The following is a 16,919-nucleotide window of genomic DNA, read 5'->3' as shown; positions in this document are numbered from 1 at the left end:
CGTCAGAAAATTCCAATATACTTGAATATTCTTAGCAAGATCGTCAAGAGACAGTCATTAAGATATTGCCATTGCAACACAAGTCCCGCCAGCTCACATTCAGATGGCCCACCCCCGGCGCTTTTACGAATACCACCCACATCGCGTACTTGAGAGATGTTATAACAAGTTAACTCCTAAAACCGTAGACCCAACCGCTACAGTTATCTACGCGCGTCTTGTCCTCTGCATGCCCACCTCATCTTACTAAAGTACGGGTAGCCTGCAGCGATATGCCTATAATCCATCCATGCGCGAGATATCCATGATACATACGTAGGTAGGTAAGTAGCTTGACAGAAGGCGTGTATGCGAGCATTGTCTGGAAGAGCTGTGGCTGATCTGTCTGCTCTGGTAAGGATGAAAAGTCCTGGTGGTTCTACCGCTTAAAAGGTATGAGAATGTTATGCCCCTTATATCAACGTTGCAACGAGGCAATCGTGAGGTCCCAGCAACTAGAAAAAGGCCACAAAGTATCTCGGCAAGTGTACCATCATACTCTAAGAGCTTAGTGTAGCTGATATGAAGATGTACCTAGGTAGTAAGTATGCATGGACATCACGTGCGGCCCCTATTCACTCCTCTTACCCGATTCAGAATTCCCCGAAACAAACATCTTCACGGACGCAGATAGATGCACACTACATCTACCGCTTGAACCTACTTTCCCCCAATCAAAAGAGAAACGTCACAAATACCCGTTTGTCACCTCGGGTCCCCCTCGTGCTGTGTTTCCCAGCCCTAAATACCCTTCCGCGGCTGCGTTTCTTTGTTTCCCCCCTCCTATTCCCCGTCCCCGGTCCAACAACCAGCTAGCTAGCTAGAGCTAGAGTAGCAGCCTAGGCAACCCTCAAAGGCCCCTCTTCTTCCACTTCCCTCCTTTTCCTCACCATCTAATGCCAGCAACATCAAAACCCCATGCATGCTTCTAACCCCCCCCTATCCTAACAAATCAACCAAACGACGATGAAGATCGCTTTACGGGGTAACCACCCCAATTCTCCCACGCAGCATGAGCAGCGCAGAGCAGAGCAGAGCAGAGCGGAGCGGAGAGGGCTAGATTGGCATGTGCAAAGTGCTCTCAAGCTATCTACTAGCCTAGGCTCTACCTAGGTACCTTCTACCCTCCCCTCCCTCCCCCTCCCCTCTCCTCTCCTCCTCTCTTCCTTCCCTCCCCCCAAACCCTTCCCCATTTCTCACACCAACGAACGGAACCGCCCGGCTCTACTCCGCATTTACGATCCCTAGGGTATGCATCCCGTGCCTGTCCTCCAGACAAACCATCAATAGAGTCGCCACGAAATAATGGTGAACGCAAAGGAAAACGTACCGGGCTTTCCACTCGACCCGCCGCGGTACGCAAGTAAAGTGGGTCGGTCGGTCACACTAAGTACAACTCCACCCTAAACGTCAGAGCCTTTCTTCGGACCCACGACCCACCAGAAACCCGTCAGAATGAAATTTTTCCCAGCCACAACAAACGCCAGAAAGAAAACCAAAAATGGGCTCAACCGACGTGTCTTCTACTGAAGAAAGGCTTCGGACTCACAACAGCAGCAATTACCTCTACACATACAGCCCGGGGAAATCGACATCACGGCAAAAGAGACAAGAGCACGGCACCTGTCTGTTCCACACAGATTGATGGTTGAGTTGAGGAAAACAGATGTAACATCTATAGGTAGTTGTCTCTCCACCCCACCTCCTTCAACCACGCAAGATCAGTACCTTTCCTCGCCGGCCGAAATCGAGCCCACTCACAAACGACACTCCCACGATCCCAAGCAACCCCGACGGTTCTTGACTGCCAGAAGAAGAGAGCACAGAGGGAGAGACAACCGCCCCAAGAAAGAAAAGAAGAAGCCAAGAGATTACGCATTAACCCATCTCCGTTTCGAACCTCGAATCCGTCCTAACCATTGACTATCCGAATTCGAAAGACGATAAGATACAGGTTTCGTTGGTGGTCATGATGCTCGAAAGGCAAGGGAGGTATAACCCGGCAAGGAAACTGTCGTAACCCGCTGCACCATCATCCCAGTCATCATCGCTCCAGTGGTTGTCCGTTCATAAGCGTGTCGTCGTTAAGTAAAGGAGAAGAGAAGGAAAGTCAGGGAGAAAAGGGAAGAAAACAGAAATCAAGCACAAAGGAGCGGAGGCGAGTGTGAAACCACCCGAAATAAGAAGGAAAAAGAAAAAAAAGTTCAAGGAAATGCCACACATGTAGCGGCCTCAAGCGATCGGTGCGGATCGCCTGCATCTTGTCCCGAGCCACCGCTGGCGCGACCAGTTATCGAAGTGTAGCAGAAGACATCCCCTCGTAATGGCCAGGCCATTCGCATGACGGCCTGATAAGGAACAAATGAAGGGTAAGTGCAGAAGATGGCCAGCCCCATGCTGAACTATGTGTCGAAGAAGATAAACACAGAAAAGGAGGCGGCCGGAAAATGATCCAAAGTCGGCAGAAGATATGGACATAGGAAACACTTTTGAGTAGATGATGTGGCCGGTGGGCCGTACGAGTCGCCAAAAGATCCATACAGTGGATATGAACATCGCAGCCGCAAGCAGTGTCGCTGGTAACGCCGGTGGAGATGCTGAACCGAACACCTATGCACAAATACAGGTCATAAGGTCGTAGGGCTCCGCCTACGAGCGATCGGAACGATCAGGCGTGGCAGGCAGACCGGCGAAGCGTTGCTCGAAAGAGGCCGGCGGCTCGAACCCGTGGAGTATAGAGGCACGAGGGAAGGTATTGCTGGGCTTCGCATTGAACGGCGACCCTAGCCGTATCGTGGCTTGACCTTCAGCGAGCTGGGATTCGGTAGAGGGATGTTGTTGGCCAGGCATAACGTCGGCGAGATTGGCAAAAGGGTTGAACTCGGGTGGCCCACTGGTAGAGAGAGGAGGTCTACGAGACCCTTCGACCATATCGCCCAAGCTGAAGCCACGGCTTCGCACGCGACGATGGCTAGACTCTGCGGGCGCGCCAAACAGTTGCTCAACAAAGCTATCCCCTCGGTTGCGAACCTGCTCCTCAAAGTTGTGCAAGGCACGACGCCTGAAGGGTCGAGAGATGGGGCGAGGAGCGTGCAACTGCAAAGGTGAGCCCAGCCGAGGGGCATGACCGGACGGCGCGTGCCAGGTCTGGGCATTGTGCTGGGAGATGCTCATGTCGGTCATTTCAGACATTTGGGAGAAGGATGAGCCGAGCATGCTGCCAATCCCTAGCCCAAGGCCAATGTGTAGGGATTGGGACTTCTGATGAGCGGAAGCACGAGCGTGAGACCAATCATTCTTAGGAGCCCGTGGCGTAGCGTCGCTTGCAAGCTGGGACAAAGGGTTTCCGTATTGCATAGAAGGGGCTGTGCTCGTCGTCAATGAAACGTTCATGTCTCGGATTGAAAAGCTTGGGGCTTCTTCAACGAACGGAGACGAGAGTCTGCGAGGGGGCGAAGATTCCCGCTCGCGGGGAGACGACTCAAATGGTGACGGCGACCGGTTGTCCACGAGACGTTGATAATGGGCGGATAAAGAGGGCCGATGCTTAGCCAGGTACCGCAATCGCTTACGACACTGCTTTTCCGAGGGGAAGCGCATATATGTCTTGCCGGAGATGGGAACAGGCGTGCTGCTACCGCTCTTCACGGGCCTGATGGTATCGGGCGTACCGCAACGAGAAGCGAACTTGGACGTAGAGCGACCTAGGGCAAGGGCAGAGGAGGTGCGCGGGCCTTTCCATGTCTTGCGAGCCATCCTTGCGACACGATGGCAAGCTCCGTTTGGCGGTACAGTGCTGGGAAGAGCCTTGAAAGGGGTGACGGTAGGGTCCTGAAGATACGTCATATAAGTCATCCATAGGTGGCGGTCCATTTCCTCGGTGAAGACGGTTCGTACTTTGATCTTCATCCTTGGGATACTGGCCGGTTGGCTGGGTCGTTGAGGGATAAGTGGTGATGACACGGCGCGCGAGTACTTCACTTCTGAGAACAAAGGAAACGGGCTATGCCTGTCATCCTCAGGTGAAGTACACGAGCCCCCAAGCGAAGGGAAGGATGCAACACTGCCCCTGGACGATATGGACGAATCTGAAAAACCAGAAGAGGACGCGGGCCTGCTTGATGTCTCGCTCTGCGCGGTGGGCTTGTTCACGGTCGACCAAGTCTGACCGTCGTCACAATCACCAACGATTCTTACCTGGGACACAGGTGTCTTGGGAGGAGAGAGCATGCGCGGAAGGGTAACGGGCGGCGACAGGAATCTCCCACCGGGGTGGTTATTCAAGGTGGGAGGTGCCAAGTGTACGTGGGGTTGAAGCTCTGGCGCTTCTATCGTCGGGATGGGTAGGTCATCGATGGGCTCGTCCAGGCCATAGTTGATGGGAGCGGCCGCAGTAGTGCGACGCCGGCGCACCTTCAGAGTGGCTCGAGGAGGAGGAGGAGGTGGTGGTGGTGGCTGGAGGTCTTCTTCAGGTGCCTGGGGTTCGGGAGTCTTTGGGTTCTCTTCATAGTGGAATTGAAAGCTGCGTGGCAGAGTAATTGAGTGGTGAGGGCGCTCTGCGTCCATATTGGCAAACGTCGTCCAGATGGTCTGTTAGGCAGCGACAAAGCAGGGTCTAAGAGTGAACAGCTCCCTTGGTCCCAAGGGTGTCGAGGAGGCAAATCTCCAAAGCGCTGCAAGGAGCCAAGGGAGGGGATTACTGCCGCGAGCTGGTTGGGCGCATGTGCGGGTAGAGCAACTAGGCGGACAAGCTCAAGGATGCAGATGTGAGGGCGTGTGCAGCGATGAGCGGGTCGCGACAGTGGTTTGGGAGCTGCGAACGCGACAGTGCGCCTGCACGGGGGGTTACACGGAGGATCGAGTCGTCTGGCGGGGCGCGCAAAGGTGGTGCTGCGATGCGCAATGAGTAGCAGAAGCGCAAACGTCGGAGGAGAGTTGTAGTGGATGCGCAGGCGGGTGGCGCACGAGGTGGGAAGGCGCGGAAGGTGTGGGTGGCAGGCGCGACCAAGGCGACTTGCAAGATGTAGCAGCGACGACAAGGAAGGAGGGACGGCGAGCAACAGAGGCGCGTCACGAGAGGGGTTTGAACGGCGAAGGCAACGATTGCGCGGGGCGTAGCGAGTGCTCCGAGGTGCAGGTGTTTGCTAAGTGTGGCAGCTTGGTCGTCGTGGACTCGTGGAGAGCGACGGGGTCGAAAAGGCAAGGAAAGACCGGGCGGCGGCGTCAAGACATGGCTTGAGGAGAGAAGTTGGCGACGGAAGGAGCGTGCGCTGAGGAGGCCGACGAGGGTGGGAGTGGAGGAGGAGAGGTGGAGGAGAGGTGAAGCGGAGACGGAGGAGGATGGGGCGCGAGATGAGGTGAGGGTGAGGGTGAGGGTTGAGGGTGGGCGTGGGCGTGGGCGACGGGGAAGGGAAGGGGGCAGGAAGGGGCCGGCCGGCGGTTCCTGCCAGTTAGTAAGTAACTGCTGCCGCGAGGTGCGCTATCGGCTAGGCGAGGACGCTAAGCTGATCGGGGATGGCCAAGGCCCTCGATAACCCACAACCCACAACCACTCCACTTGACGTCCAACCAACCCTCCTCGTCGTTGGCCATTTTGCTCCACGTTGCTCTGCAGCCCGCGTCTGCGCAGTGGAGTGGCAGTTGTCTAGAACATGCATCGAAAACTCGGCCAATGCTTTTCTCCTTTTTCCCCTTATTTTTGGTGGTTGGCTGTCGCTCTGGCTACCAGCAGTCCATACAAGAGAGCAAGGGCAAGACCACCGCGAAAGAGACGCGTTCAGAACGCGTCCAGACGGCATAGTACGCGCCGCCCACAACAGGAACCCTGCATGCACACAAACACTCCACTTGTCGGAGCCTCCTGCACCTGCACGCTGTCCTGCACGCCCGCTCCACAACGGCTCCCGCTCCTCGCAGCCCTCCTGACCCTCCTCATGGCCCTCGTTGCGGTCTCGTTGGCATTTCTCCAATTCCCCACGTTCTGCTGCTGTTGTGTGTTGCCCTGTCCCACGGCGAGAAACAAGCAAGCAGTCGGCAGCGCGTCCATGTATTGCCAGCAACCAGATGATGCAGCTGCTGCATCTGTCCCACCTCGCAGAATCATCAATACTGGAGTCTCTGCTGTCACCCCCCACTTGCTGCTCTCTGATTGCCCCAGGCCTGGTCAATTCGAAAATGGCCGTATCGCCTTCAGCGCCAACGCGCAGCCTGTATGGAGTCCGACGATTAACTAACCCTACGCACGAGGGCCGTTGGGACAATCCCCACGCTTGCCCCAAATCTGTCACGCCACGCTGCACACGTGCTCCCTGGACGCACCCGCAATGCACCTCTCGTCACACTCCAATATTCTCCATTTTCGTCCCCCATCGCCCCTCACTGGGCAGCCTCCCACAGCCGTCGAGCTGATTGGGCCTCGTCTGCATTTTCACCAACAATTCCACACCTGTCAACGTCTCCAACCTTTCAGGTGCTCCCATCTGCTGATGTCTGATCCCATGCCATCACGGTTATTCGCGCTCAACCAAATCCACACGTCCCTCACGCGAGTGTTCCTCTTCCCATCAGCCGATAAACTTCATGTACTCCGCAGCTCCCCATACTGTGATAGGCACCAGGAGCATCCAGGTGCCGCTAACGGGTCGAGGATCAGTCAGGAGCAAAAATTCCCTCTGGTATTCAAAAATGTTTCTGCAAAAGGTATCTGCTACTGAAGACAAAACAAGGCGAATAACTGCCATGACCATTTCCATCTCATGTACGGAGTAGGTATCCACGTGTTCCTCATCATCATCATCCATCATACCTCTTCCGCTTCATTCCGTCAACCTGGAACCATCATTCCCTCATGTCATTCGTCTGTCTTTTTTTACAGTCCAAGAGCCGAGTTGAAAGCATCAGCAGCCGCCTGGCCCACCAGACCATTGGCTGCTGCTGCGGCTGCCTCGCAGCTGGAGACAACGTCTGCACCCACGCTGCACCTATTGGAGATCTGGGAGCAGATGAAGTTTGAAATGACCGCAATGTTGAGAGCCGATCCGTGGTTGAAGAGGCTCAGGTCGGCCGGCTCAAATGCATCCTGTTGACGACCATCCGACGGCGCACCGAACACAATGGCCGCATTGCATCCACCCACATTATTGTTCGAGTCCACACCGGCGTTGTCGACTCCCTCTCCGGCCTGGTTGTTGGCACCCTTCTTCTTGTTGGCATCCTTGCCCTTGGCTTCCGCCTTCCCCTTTCCTTTCCCCTTCCCCTTCCCCTTCGCCTTTCCCTTGCCCTTGCCCTTGCCCTTGCCAGCCTTCTTCTTCTCACACGCGTTCGCAGTGTTGTTGTTATTGTTGTTCCCAGCTGCAACACCGCCAGCAACATCTTGGACCGCTGCAAGAATCTCCTCCTCGCTCAGGTCGTCAACCCGTAGCCCGAGCGTGTTTATGCATCCGTTCGGGTCATTCTCGTCGTTGCAGCCGCCGCCGTTGGCCGTTGGGTCGCCAATCTCGCCAGGAGCAAAAGTGCTGGCTTCGTTGGCACGGAGTGGGTCCCCGCCGATGGAAGCGATTTGGCGAGCAAGCTCAGCAGCAATCTGCTTGTTGAGCTCTTGCTGCTCGGCAGCAGCGTCCTGATGCTGCTGAAGAGCCGCAATCTCAGGATTGACCGCCTGAATCGACTCGCAGGGCACAGACTCCAAGCCGACGCTCCCCGTATTGCGCTCCAGTGCCCTGAAGATGAGAGCGTCCGTCATGCCATCAATGTCTCCAGCCTCCTTGGCATTGGTGAAGGCCTGGTCCGCCGTGGCTTGCTGGAGGCAATCCGGATCAGCAATGTTGCCGGCTCCCTGGGATGCGGCCGCGGCTCCAAGCAGGCCGAAGACGGCGGCCTGGATGTTGTCTGGGTTATTGAGAGCCAGCAAGGCATCTACCTTGCGAAGGATGTCTTCGTGTGCGTGCTCCCTAGGAACTGATCGCTTCGCCATGTGAGCTGCCGGCATGGCAGTCACGGCCCCGAGCATGGGAAGCGCATAGAGAATCTGTTGCTTCATCCTGATGTTGTTGAATTCGGAATGGGCTCTCGGTGTTCTTCGTCAGGAAAAAGAGTGTGGGAAAAGTAGAGAATAGAAACAACTCTAAAGGACCGGCCAAGATCGTTTCTCCAGGGACGATTGAAAAGAATGGAACGAAGAACGTCAAAGAGGCAAACGAAAGACTTGTGTGAGCGGATGAAAGGGATTCCTCGGATTGCGGACCATGCATTGCACTTATATACATACAACCGGCAGCTACGCGAGAACAGCTCGAATCGCCAGCCAGCTGCACCGACTGACATGGATCGATCCCTGGAAACGGCAGACTACCGCATGAGTTCGAGCTCCTGAGCGCATCTACCGCAACATGAACGCACGCCTTGCTGTGAGGTTGAGACTGACTTGAAAACCAGGTCGCCTATGCCTGATTCGTCGGTTTGGAGCACTGTGATTGGTGCGCATGTGCCAAGAGTTCGGGTCCACTTCTCTGACGGAGCCGAACATTTGGAGACATCATCTGCTTCACAACCGTCGAGCCAGATCCATAACAATACAGGCTGCGTTGATATGCGACGGTATTCGAAGGCATCCACGACTCAAGGGTGCAGACTCCTTGTGTGTACCAACCGATGCTGTGGGCGAGTCAGCTTGGGCTATTTCTTCTCCACCTATATTGGTGATATCTCAAATGCCGGAGCCGCAAATGCTATCGTCACCAGCTTCGCGGAAGTGATGATTCAATCTGCTGTTATATTCTCTCAAGTCCAGCTCCGCTTCTTGGGGAGCAAGCGTCTTTTCCCAAGATAACTTTTAAGAGTCGACCCATGTTGGCGGCAATGGGGTCCAGTACTCCAAAGGGTTTGCAATGCCACTGGTTTGAGGTTTGATTACCCGTAATGCAGGTTATCGTCTGCCAGGGCTTTGCTACTTCGCCCAGTCCCTATAGACGACCGACGAATTGCGCTTTCACGGAGGTGCCGCACGCAAGCCGTACATACTTGCGGCTTTCCAACGGCGTGCAGATACTCCGCAGCTGGGATGTGCAGTTCTCTCTCCCTCATCCGGTGCCTAACGTTCACGCAATACGGCATCGCTGCTTGCTCGAGAAGAAGTAGGGAGTTTCCGCTGCACCTGCCAGAATACACCAGTTCTGGAATCTGGAGAAGTCTTCCAGAAAGCCATGTACTCACTAGTCTACTTGATTACACCTTTCAGCACGCCGGCTTACCAAGTTCCCGGTTACAGGAGGCGCCAGTGCGACTGGTTCGGAAAATTAAAGGGTCCAGGTGAGCCCTAACGCTCCAAGACACCCGTTCTTATAGTTTGCCAAGTATAGCGTGCCTTGGATATCGGGATTGGCTGACACGGATTCGACATCAAAGTACTCCTTGTGTCTCGAAAACCATCATGAGGTTGAACAACACAACGGATGTCGTTCAGCCACATATGGACCAACTCCATGGTCTCGAGGAGCATTGGGGCACGCACCGACACAGCTGTACAGCCTTGAATCATTGACACCGGAAAGGGTCATAACCGCATCGGCTCTGCGGTCTCCTACACGTCTTTTTCTCAATGAGATTCATTCTCACCAATATAATCCCATGGACCCTCCCTGCGCGTTGGCTCTTTGTATGATTTCTACACTCGCACAAGATAATTAATCCTTCTCTTTTTTCTCGGTCCTCATATTCGCCTTCTCCAATACTTCATCGCCTTGAACGACATACCCGCCTCGAGCTCCACACATTCCTTTCAAGACTACTTTGATTACGACTCCTCCGATCGATCCCCACCGCATTTCATCCACCGCACACTCCAATATCACTCTTATCAGCAGCACATCATGGCACCCTCCCGCACAATAACCATATCCCGCCCCTTCGACGCCCGCCATGTCTCTGGCGTAAACGTAACCCTCAAACCCGTACCGATGCCGGACTGGGATAAAACGTTCCCTCCTTCCTCTTCTCCGTCCTCTTCCTCGACACTAAAAGCAACGCAATTGGAGCCAGATGAGGTCCCAACACATCTCAACATCAGCGCCTCCACGGCGCAAGTGCCGAAACGATCACATTCGCTTGCGAGCAGTTTGAGGAGGCCGAGTTTGAGGTTCGCGAGTTCGATGTCGAGATTGAGGGGAAGGGCGAGGTCGGCATCTGGGGTGAAAGAGGGTGATGTGGTAAGGACAGCAACGTCCAGGGCGTTGGAGGCACCGCCACAGATCCCTGCGTTGAAGGAACTCACGAAACCTAAAGAGCAAGACACGCCAGCAATCTCGACCGCGCAGGCATCATCCGGACAGCCACACATCCCGGATCTCAAAGACCAGGGTATGTCCGGATCCCAGGCTATGCGCAACCTGACTACTGTCCGGCCGAAACGAGCGGATTCGGGGACGGCGATCGATTTCTCGGACGTTGCGCCCGAGGACCGGCCAGTGGGGTTTCAGGAGATTATGAAGGTGGAGAGTCTGGAGAAGAGGATGAGGCTGTATCGGAAAACGAGGGAATATTGGGCGAAGGCGGATCATGGGCTGGAGGGGTGGATGGTGGAGGTTGGGAGACGGAGGTTGTGAATTGGCGCATCTCGGGTTGCACTTCGTTGGTCCTTACTTTTTGATGCCGTTTTGGCATTGCCTTATTTGTCGAGTAGAGACAGTTGAGGGGTGGGATGGACGTTGCAAGCAACGACGAAATCATATATATGTAATGTCTTTGGATGATTATTTTATTATGCACATATTTCTTTTCCGAAGGAGATACCTCGAGAGATCTTTGTCCCCCACTTGTCCTACCTCCAAAACTCCCAGCTCCTATCATCCGGGTATACCAACTAGGCTCGACTTCCCTCAAGAGATCTCCCTCATTGCCTTCCTCCCCTCGGCAATCGCCTCCTTCGCCTTGGTGACCTCTTCCGTCGGTGCCTCGCCTCCTTCGGCCTTATTCGTTTCCTGTATTCGTGTCAAGACTAGGAAAGGGGAAAGGGGGAAAGGGGGGAAAGGGACGTACGAGAAGCGCCTCGAGCTCTTTTATGGCGTCGGCGATTTTCGCCCGAACGGTCGGGAGCACCTTTTTGGTTTCATAAACGGCTTGACGCTGAATTGACGTGTGTGGTCAGTAAAGTGCGGACTGGGTTTTGCACGACATTAATACAGCTGATGAGCTAGGCAGGGATTTAAGAAGAAGAAAAATGTACCATCTACTGCCCCTGGACATAACGAAAGAAAAAAAAAGGTAATTAATGATATGATACATACCTCCTGCCGCAGCTGATACTCTGCATTCTCGTCACTCCCGGGGTTTTCCTCGAGATGCTTGATGCGGGCTTCTTGCTGCGCGAGCTCCTGGTGGTAGGAGGCTTCTTCTTTGACGAGGCGCTGGAGGGAGGAGGTTGTGATTTTCAGTTTGGAGGGCGGCATGATGATGTAATTTCAGAGGAGGTTAAACAGAGTATCTCACTTTCTGGCTCTTCGGTTGTGTGATTTGCCTTGCTTCTACAGCTACCTCCCCGCCTGCAGATGGGAGCTTGGGAGGATTATGTTGAGGGGCTCATTCGCTTATCGATAACGGAACACGCCAAAAAATTCAATTAAACCCTGATTAGGTGTAGTGTCCTCGCGCACGATTCACCGCGTTCGGTTTTCGCGTTTCGCGTCCCCCGGTCAACTACTAGCCAGCTGCCAAACTACACATCTCACGATTTTCCAGCAAAGCACAACAACCCCTTCCCCCCATATACCCCTCTCTTTCTTCCTCATTTCCCCTTAAACACCATAAAATGTCGTCACCAGCCCAGCGTCGCTCCCAGCGAAGCACCGCCTCCGCAACCCCCCGCGGAAGCGCCCGCACAACAGCAAGAAATTCACAAATCCCTTCTAGCAGTCCTGCCCCCGGTGGGCCGGACGAGCAGCTCTTTTCCGAGGCGTCGCAGGCCGAGCAGAGGAGCTCGCAGGCTACGCCGAGCAATAGTCGACTTCAAGCTGCTGGCGCTCCGACACAGTCGCCGCTGTTCTTCTCGCCGGCGAATGCGTCGGGTTCAGGAGGCGGGAATGGAGTGGGCACGGATGGGAATAGGACGCCTAGGGCGAGTGGGTTGGGCATGGGAGGTACGTCGCAGGTTTCTGAAGATTGCAGCGAGAATGTATATCTAACGAGTCGATCAGAATCCTCCCCCATCCGCTACGAATCCAGTTCCCCCGGCCGCGCAGCTCGCACCCCGACCAACAACATCCCCGGCAGCAGCAGCAGCGCGCTCTTTGTGCGCGGCCCCAGCGACATCGCGGCCCGCAACCGCCGCAGCGACATCCACTCGGACGTCTTCACCCCGAGCACCGCAACCCGGCGCCGGAGACTCTTCGTCGACGAGAACGGCGTGGCTGTCCACGATGCCTCGGACGCGGCCACGTTTTCGAACCTCAATCCCGATACTTCGGATGCGGATGCCCTGGGCGGGAATTCCTCGACGGTGATTTGGGGCACGAATGTCGCGCTGGCGGATACGTTGAGCGCCATGAAGGATTTCCTGTTGAATTTTCAGAGAAAGTATCGTATGATTCAAGACGGGGAGCTGGATGAGGGATTGAATCTTCCGCCGGGGCATCCCGGGCTGGCGAGGGAGTATGTGGATATGATGAAGACAATGCTGGAACTCGGCGTCACGCCCTTGAACGTGGACGCGAGGAATTTGAAGGCCTACCCGGGGACAAGGAAACTATGGCATCAGCTGCAGGCATTTCCGAGCGAGATCATTCCGCTCATGGATGTGGCCATTAAAGATGTCATGATTGAGTTGGCGGAGAAGCGCATGGCGGAACTGAGGTTGCAGCATTCGCAGGCTCAGCGTGGTGCGCAGGGGAGGGATAGCTCGTTGCCTCCGGCTCTGAGTTCGGACGCTCCTACGCCTGGGGCACCGAGTCCTGCTGCTGTGCCCGACTTCCCGGATTTGGTAAAAGAGGTGGATCAGAAGACGTATAGGGTCAGGCCGTTTGGGCTGGATAAGACTGTCAATCTGCGGGATCTGAATCCGGGGGATATGGATAAGTTGGTGAGCATCAAGGGCTTGGTTATCAGGACGACGCCTATTATTCCGGATATGAAAGATGGTGAGTGTCGTCTCTACTTCCAGTCATGCCTTTGCTGATTGGAAACAGCCTTCTTCAAGTGCTCAGTCTGCAACCACACCGTCAAAGTCGACATCGACCGCGGCAAGATCACCGAACCCGTCCGCTGCCCCCGTGCCGTCTGCGAATCCGCCAATTCCATGCAAATCGTGCACAACCGCTCTGGTTTCGCGGACAAGCAAGTCATCAAGCTACAGGAGACTCCGGACAGCATCCCTGACGGCCAAACTCCGCACTCCGTTTCCATCTGCGCCTACGACGAATTGGTCGATGTCTGCAAAGCCGGCGACCGTGTCGAAATCACCGGAATCTTCAAATGCAACCAAGTCCGCGTCAACCCGCGCCAACGCACCGTCAAGAACATCTTCAAAACCTACGTCGATGCCCTGCACATCCAGAAGGTCGACAAGAAGCGCATGGGCATCGACCCCTCCACCATCGAGGAAGAACTTGCCGCCCACGCCGCCGGCGACATTGAAGAAACCCGCAAAGTCAGCGAGGAGGAGGAGGCCAAGATCAAGGCCACGGCCGCGCGGCCGGATCTCTACGACTTGCTGTCTCGTTCCCTGGCGCCGAGTATCTACGAAATGGACGACGTGAAGAAGGGAATCCTCCTCCAACTCTTCGGCGGCACCAACAAGACGTTTGAAAAGGGCGGATCCCCCCGCTACAGAGGCGACATCAATGTGCTCCTCTGCGGTGACCCATCGACGTCCAAGTCGCAGCTCCTGCAATATGTCCACCGCATCGCTCCGCGCGGCGTCTACACGTCTGGCAAGGGCTCCTCAGCAGTCGGTCTCACAGCCTACGTAACGCGCGACCCGGAAACCCGCCAACTGGTGCTCGAATCTGGCGCCCTCGTCCTCTCCGACGGCGGCGTCTGCTGCATAGACGAATTCGACAAGATGAGCGAAGCGACGCGCTCGGTGCTGCACGAAGTCATGGAACAGCAGACCGTCTCCATTGCCAAAGCGGGCATCATCACGACGCTCAACGCGCGCACCTCGATCCTCGCCTCGGCCAACCCCATTGGCAGCAAGTACAACCCGGACCTGAGCGTGCCGCAGAACATCGACCTGCCCCCGACGCTCCTCAGCCGCTTCGACCTCGTCTACCTGGTCCTGGACCGCGTCGACGAAATGAACGACCGACGCCTCGCGCGCCACCTCGTGGGCATGTACCTCGAGGACACGCCCGCCAACGCCTCGCGCAGCGAGGTCCTCCCCATCGAGTTCCTCACGTCGTACATATCGTACACGCGCGCCAACGTGCACCCCAAGATTGGCGACGAGGCGCAAAAGGCGCTCGTCGACGCGTACGTGGCCATGCGCGCCCTCGGCGCCAGCGTGCGCGACCAGGAGCGCCGCATCACGGCCACGACGCGGCAGCTCGAATCCATGATCCGCCTGTCCGAGGCGCACGCTAAGATGCGGCTCAGCGGGACGGTGACGCGCGAGGACGTCGACGAGGCGGTGCGGCTGATCAAGGCGGCGTTGAAGCAGGCGGCGACGGATCCGCGGACGGGCAGGATTGATATGGGGCTTTTGACGGAGGGGATGAGTGGCGGGGAGAGGAGGAGGAGGGAGGATTTGAAGAGGGGGGTGCTGGAGATTTTGGATGAGTTGGCGGCGCAGGGGAGTGGGGGGGTTAGGATGGGGGAGATTGTGAGGAGGCTGAGGGAGGGTGCTGGTGGGGTCGAGGTGGAGCAGGGGGATGTGGTTGAGGCGGTTAGGTTGGCTGAGGTCGAGGGGTCGGTGGTGGTTAGTGGTGAGGGGGGGAGGAGGGTCGTTAGGAGGGTGGTGGGTGGTGGTGTTTAAGCCTGTACGAATCGCGGTGAATTGGGCGATGTGGAAGGGGATATACTTGGGCTGGGCATGGTATCTATGAAGGTTACACGTCTTGATGCCATAGTGGTGTTATGGAAATGATTCTCTTCTTCGCGACGAAGTAGATATGGCATTATGCACACTCATGAAATCGATATCGGATCCACATTGTATATTTCATTGAAGCTATGGTCATAACAAAAACATATCCTGCTCAGACATGACGGACAATAGCCTCAAAACTCCCAGCCGTGCAAAACAGATAACCCATCACAATGTAAAAGAGACCCTCCATGGTATCTTGACTCCAGCCCAGCCTAAACGCCCATGCTGACAACGCTAAACTCCCCATCTGCTATACTATCATGACCAGTGCGTCAGTGCCACATCCACAGCCCAAATTTCCTTTTCTCACTTGTATACCAAGCCGGCGCGATAATAGTTTGTGATCACTACTCTGTTAGTCAGACCCTCCGCTTCTTAGTCTGCATGAAAACATTCGGTTCCTCCCTCTTCCTCTTCTGCACAGCCTGAGTGGGGAGATTAGCATTGACATTGGTAACAGAAGCGGCAGGAGGGGAGGTAGTAGACGGTACCGAGCTCGCAGCATTCTTAATCCTGATCTTCGGCACCGAGAAGCGCTGACCCTCGGGGAGTCGGGGTCGCTGCGGCGGAGCTCCACCCTTCGTGGTCGTAGCCGTGGCCGTGGTCGTCGCGGCGCTCGCTCCTCCTCCTCCTCCTCTTCCCGCAGCCCGATCCAACGCCGCCTTGTCCATCTTCGCCGCCTCGTTCAAGCGCAACAGCCTCTCGGGAGCCTTGTCCACCTTGCCCAACTGCTGAGGTGCCCGCAGCGGCGTCGTGTTCCGCGCCATACCGGCATTCTTATCCCTGAACAGGCCCTTCTTGAACTTATCCAGCGCCTCACGACCCGTCGACCTCGGACCCGGCTGACCCCCCGAACCTCCCCATCCCGCCTTCCTCTTAGGAACCAACCTCGCCAAGCGACTCCCCGGCTCGATAATCAAGGTACTCTTATTCTTCTCCTCGGTCAACCTCTTCATCTGCAGCCGGAGCTTCTCCTCCTGCGCCGCCTTCTCCCGCTCCGCCTCGCGCTTCAGCTTCGCATACACCTTGTGCCAGTTCTTGGGGTTGTGCGGCTCGTGCGGCTTCTTGTCCCAGCCGGGGATGTCGCGCTTGATGAAGCGGAGCCAGAGCTCGCCCGTCTCGCCTTGCAGCTGCGGGCAGTTGCGCTCGAGGGTCACGAGTTGGTCCGGCGATTGCAGGTGGCGGAGGATGGGCGCGACGAAGGCGTAGGGGAGGTCGCCGACGTCTTCGATGGAGTCGATGGAGGCGATGGCGCGGGCCTTGGCTAGGGAGTAGAGGGATGGAGCCGGCATGGTGATTGTGGCTGTTGGTCGATATATACTGGTTGCTGTGCGTCTGAGGAGTCGAAGACAGATGAAAGACGAGGGTTGACAGGGATATCCCGGATCCGTCGTGTCAATAAATATCTTGAGCACACTGCGTCAAACAGTCCGAGGAAGTAGTCGAGAAGTCCAAATAGACAACGTAGTTAAGCAACGAAGACGAACAAGTCCAGCCGGAAGTCGAGACGTCGAGAAGAGGACGAGGTGGGCGGATGAAGCCGGTATATATATTCGGGGGGTGGGAGGGGGCACAATACAAGCCCAACACAATAGGAGCCCGACACAATGGGAGACACAACCCCTGAATAGGCTTCACCTCACTCCGACGTTTGCCTTCTATTCACCGGCCGGAAACCGTTCGTCTCGTCGCGGATATAGCGGGTTGCATTTGATAATATTGGAGGCAGCGATATGACGAGTATTGTACTTCTTTGCGGGTTTTCGTCTCCCAGAAAGCTGTGCTGGATAAAGAGGAAAACAGGACG

At 55.9% G+C, this 16,919-nt stretch overlaps 7 protein-coding genes across 7 annotated transcripts; 3 read left to right on the top strand and 4 right to left on the bottom strand.

Moving 5' to 3' along the window:
- Positions 1–2,561: 2,561 nt before the first annotated feature.
- On the bottom strand, positions 2,562–4,691 carry EI97DRAFT_233437 (uncharacterized protein). Its single transcript, XM_033793970.1, has one exon. It carries the CDS (start codon positions 4,603–4,605, stop codon positions 2,689–2,691), a length of 1,917 nt encoding a protein of 638 aa, XP_033649725.1. The 5' UTR covers positions 4,606–4,691; the 3' UTR covers positions 2,562–2,688.
- Positions 4,692–5,601: 910 nt separating this feature from the next.
- On the top strand, positions 5,602–6,532 carry EI97DRAFT_233418 (uncharacterized protein). The gene has a single exon (XM_033793969.1). The coding sequence runs from the start codon at positions 5,691–5,693 to the stop codon at positions 6,270–6,272; it is 582 nt and encodes a 193-aa protein (XP_033649724.1). The 5' UTR covers positions 5,602–5,690; the 3' UTR covers positions 6,273–6,532.
- A 266-nt stretch (positions 6,533–6,798) lies between these two features.
- On the bottom strand, positions 6,799–8,248 carry EI97DRAFT_437175 (uncharacterized protein). Its single transcript, XM_033799286.1, has one exon. The coding sequence runs from the start codon at positions 8,075–8,077 to the stop codon at positions 6,908–6,910; it is 1,170 nt and encodes a 389-aa protein (XP_033649723.1). The 5' UTR covers positions 8,078–8,248; the 3' UTR covers positions 6,799–6,907.
- Positions 8,249–9,905: 1,657 nt separating this feature from the next.
- On the top strand, positions 9,906–10,637 carry EI97DRAFT_462190 (uncharacterized protein; the record flags this gene model as incomplete). Its single annotated transcript, XM_033801252.1, has 1 exon — positions 9,906–10,637. One exon carries the CDS (start codon positions 9,906–9,908, stop codon positions 10,635–10,637), a length of 732 nt encoding a protein of 243 aa, XP_033649722.1.
- Positions 10,638–10,767: 130 nt separating this feature from the next.
- Positions 10,768–11,592, bottom strand: EI97DRAFT_437173 (tubulin binding cofactor A). The gene is made up of 3 exons (XM_033799285.1): positions 11,319–11,592; positions 11,071–11,157; positions 10,768–11,012 (listed from the first exon to the last, which is right to left on the bottom strand). The coding sequence occupies exons 1-3, from the start codon at positions 11,478–11,480 to the stop codon at positions 10,911–10,913; spliced, it is 351 nt and encodes a 116-aa protein (XP_033649721.1). The 5' UTR covers positions 11,481–11,592; the 3' UTR covers positions 10,768–10,910.
- A 154-nt stretch (positions 11,593–11,746) lies between these two features.
- Positions 11,747–14,986, top strand: EI97DRAFT_406776 (MCM-domain-containing protein; the record flags this gene model as incomplete). The annotated part of the gene is made up of 3 exons (XM_033796601.1): positions 11,747–12,167; positions 12,225–13,163; positions 13,212–14,986. Coding segments are annotated over exons 1-3 (3,042 nt in total), but the record flags the coding sequence as incomplete, so codon positions are not given.
- A 205-nt stretch (positions 14,987–15,191) lies between these two features.
- EI97DRAFT_233354 (uncharacterized protein) lies at positions 15,192–16,669 on the bottom strand. The gene has a single exon (XM_033793968.1). The coding sequence runs from the start codon at positions 16,402–16,404 to the stop codon at positions 15,472–15,474; it is 933 nt and encodes a 310-aa protein (XP_033649719.1). The 5' UTR covers positions 16,405–16,669; the 3' UTR covers positions 15,192–15,471.
- Between the last annotated feature and the right edge of the window lie 250 nt (positions 16,670–16,919).

This window comes from Westerdykella ornata (assembly GCF_010094085.1).
Source record: "Westerdykella ornata strain CBS 379.55 unplaced genomic scaffold EI97scaffold_42, whole genome shotgun sequence".
Lineage (NCBI taxonomy): Eukaryota > Fungi > Ascomycota > Dothideomycetes > Pleosporales > Sporormiaceae > Westerdykella > Westerdykella ornata.
This window is presented reverse-complemented; position numbering and strand designations above follow the sequence as displayed.

Excerpts from the sequence above, each read along its gene's own strand:
- EI97DRAFT_437173 (XM_033799285.1), bottom strand. The coding sequence starts at position 11,480 with ATGCCGCCCTCCAAACTGAAAATCACAACCTCCTCCCTCCAGCGCCTC. Across the intron at positions 11,158-11,318 it reads AGTATCAGCTGCGGCAGGAG|CGTCAAGCCGTTTATGAAAC; the intron begins GTATGTATCATA and ends ACGTCAATTCAG. Across the intron at positions 11,013-11,070 it reads AAGAGCTCGAGGCGCTTCTC|GAAACGAATAAGGCCGAAGG; the intron begins GTACGTCCCTTT and ends ACACGAATACAG.
- EI97DRAFT_233418 (XM_033793969.1), top strand. The coding sequence starts at position 5,691 with ATGCATCGAAAACTCGGCCAATGCTTTTCTCCTTTTTCCCCTTATTTT.
- EI97DRAFT_437175 (XM_033799286.1), bottom strand. The coding sequence starts at position 8,077 with ATGAAGCAACAGATTCTCTATGCGCTTCCCATGCTCGGGGCCGTGACT.
- EI97DRAFT_233437 (XM_033793970.1), bottom strand. The coding sequence starts at position 4,605 with ATGGACGCAGAGCGCCCTCACCACTCAATTACTCTGCCACGCAGCTTT.
- EI97DRAFT_233354 (XM_033793968.1), bottom strand. The coding sequence starts at position 16,404 with ATGCCGGCTCCATCCCTCTACTCCCTAGCCAAGGCCCGCGCCATCGCC.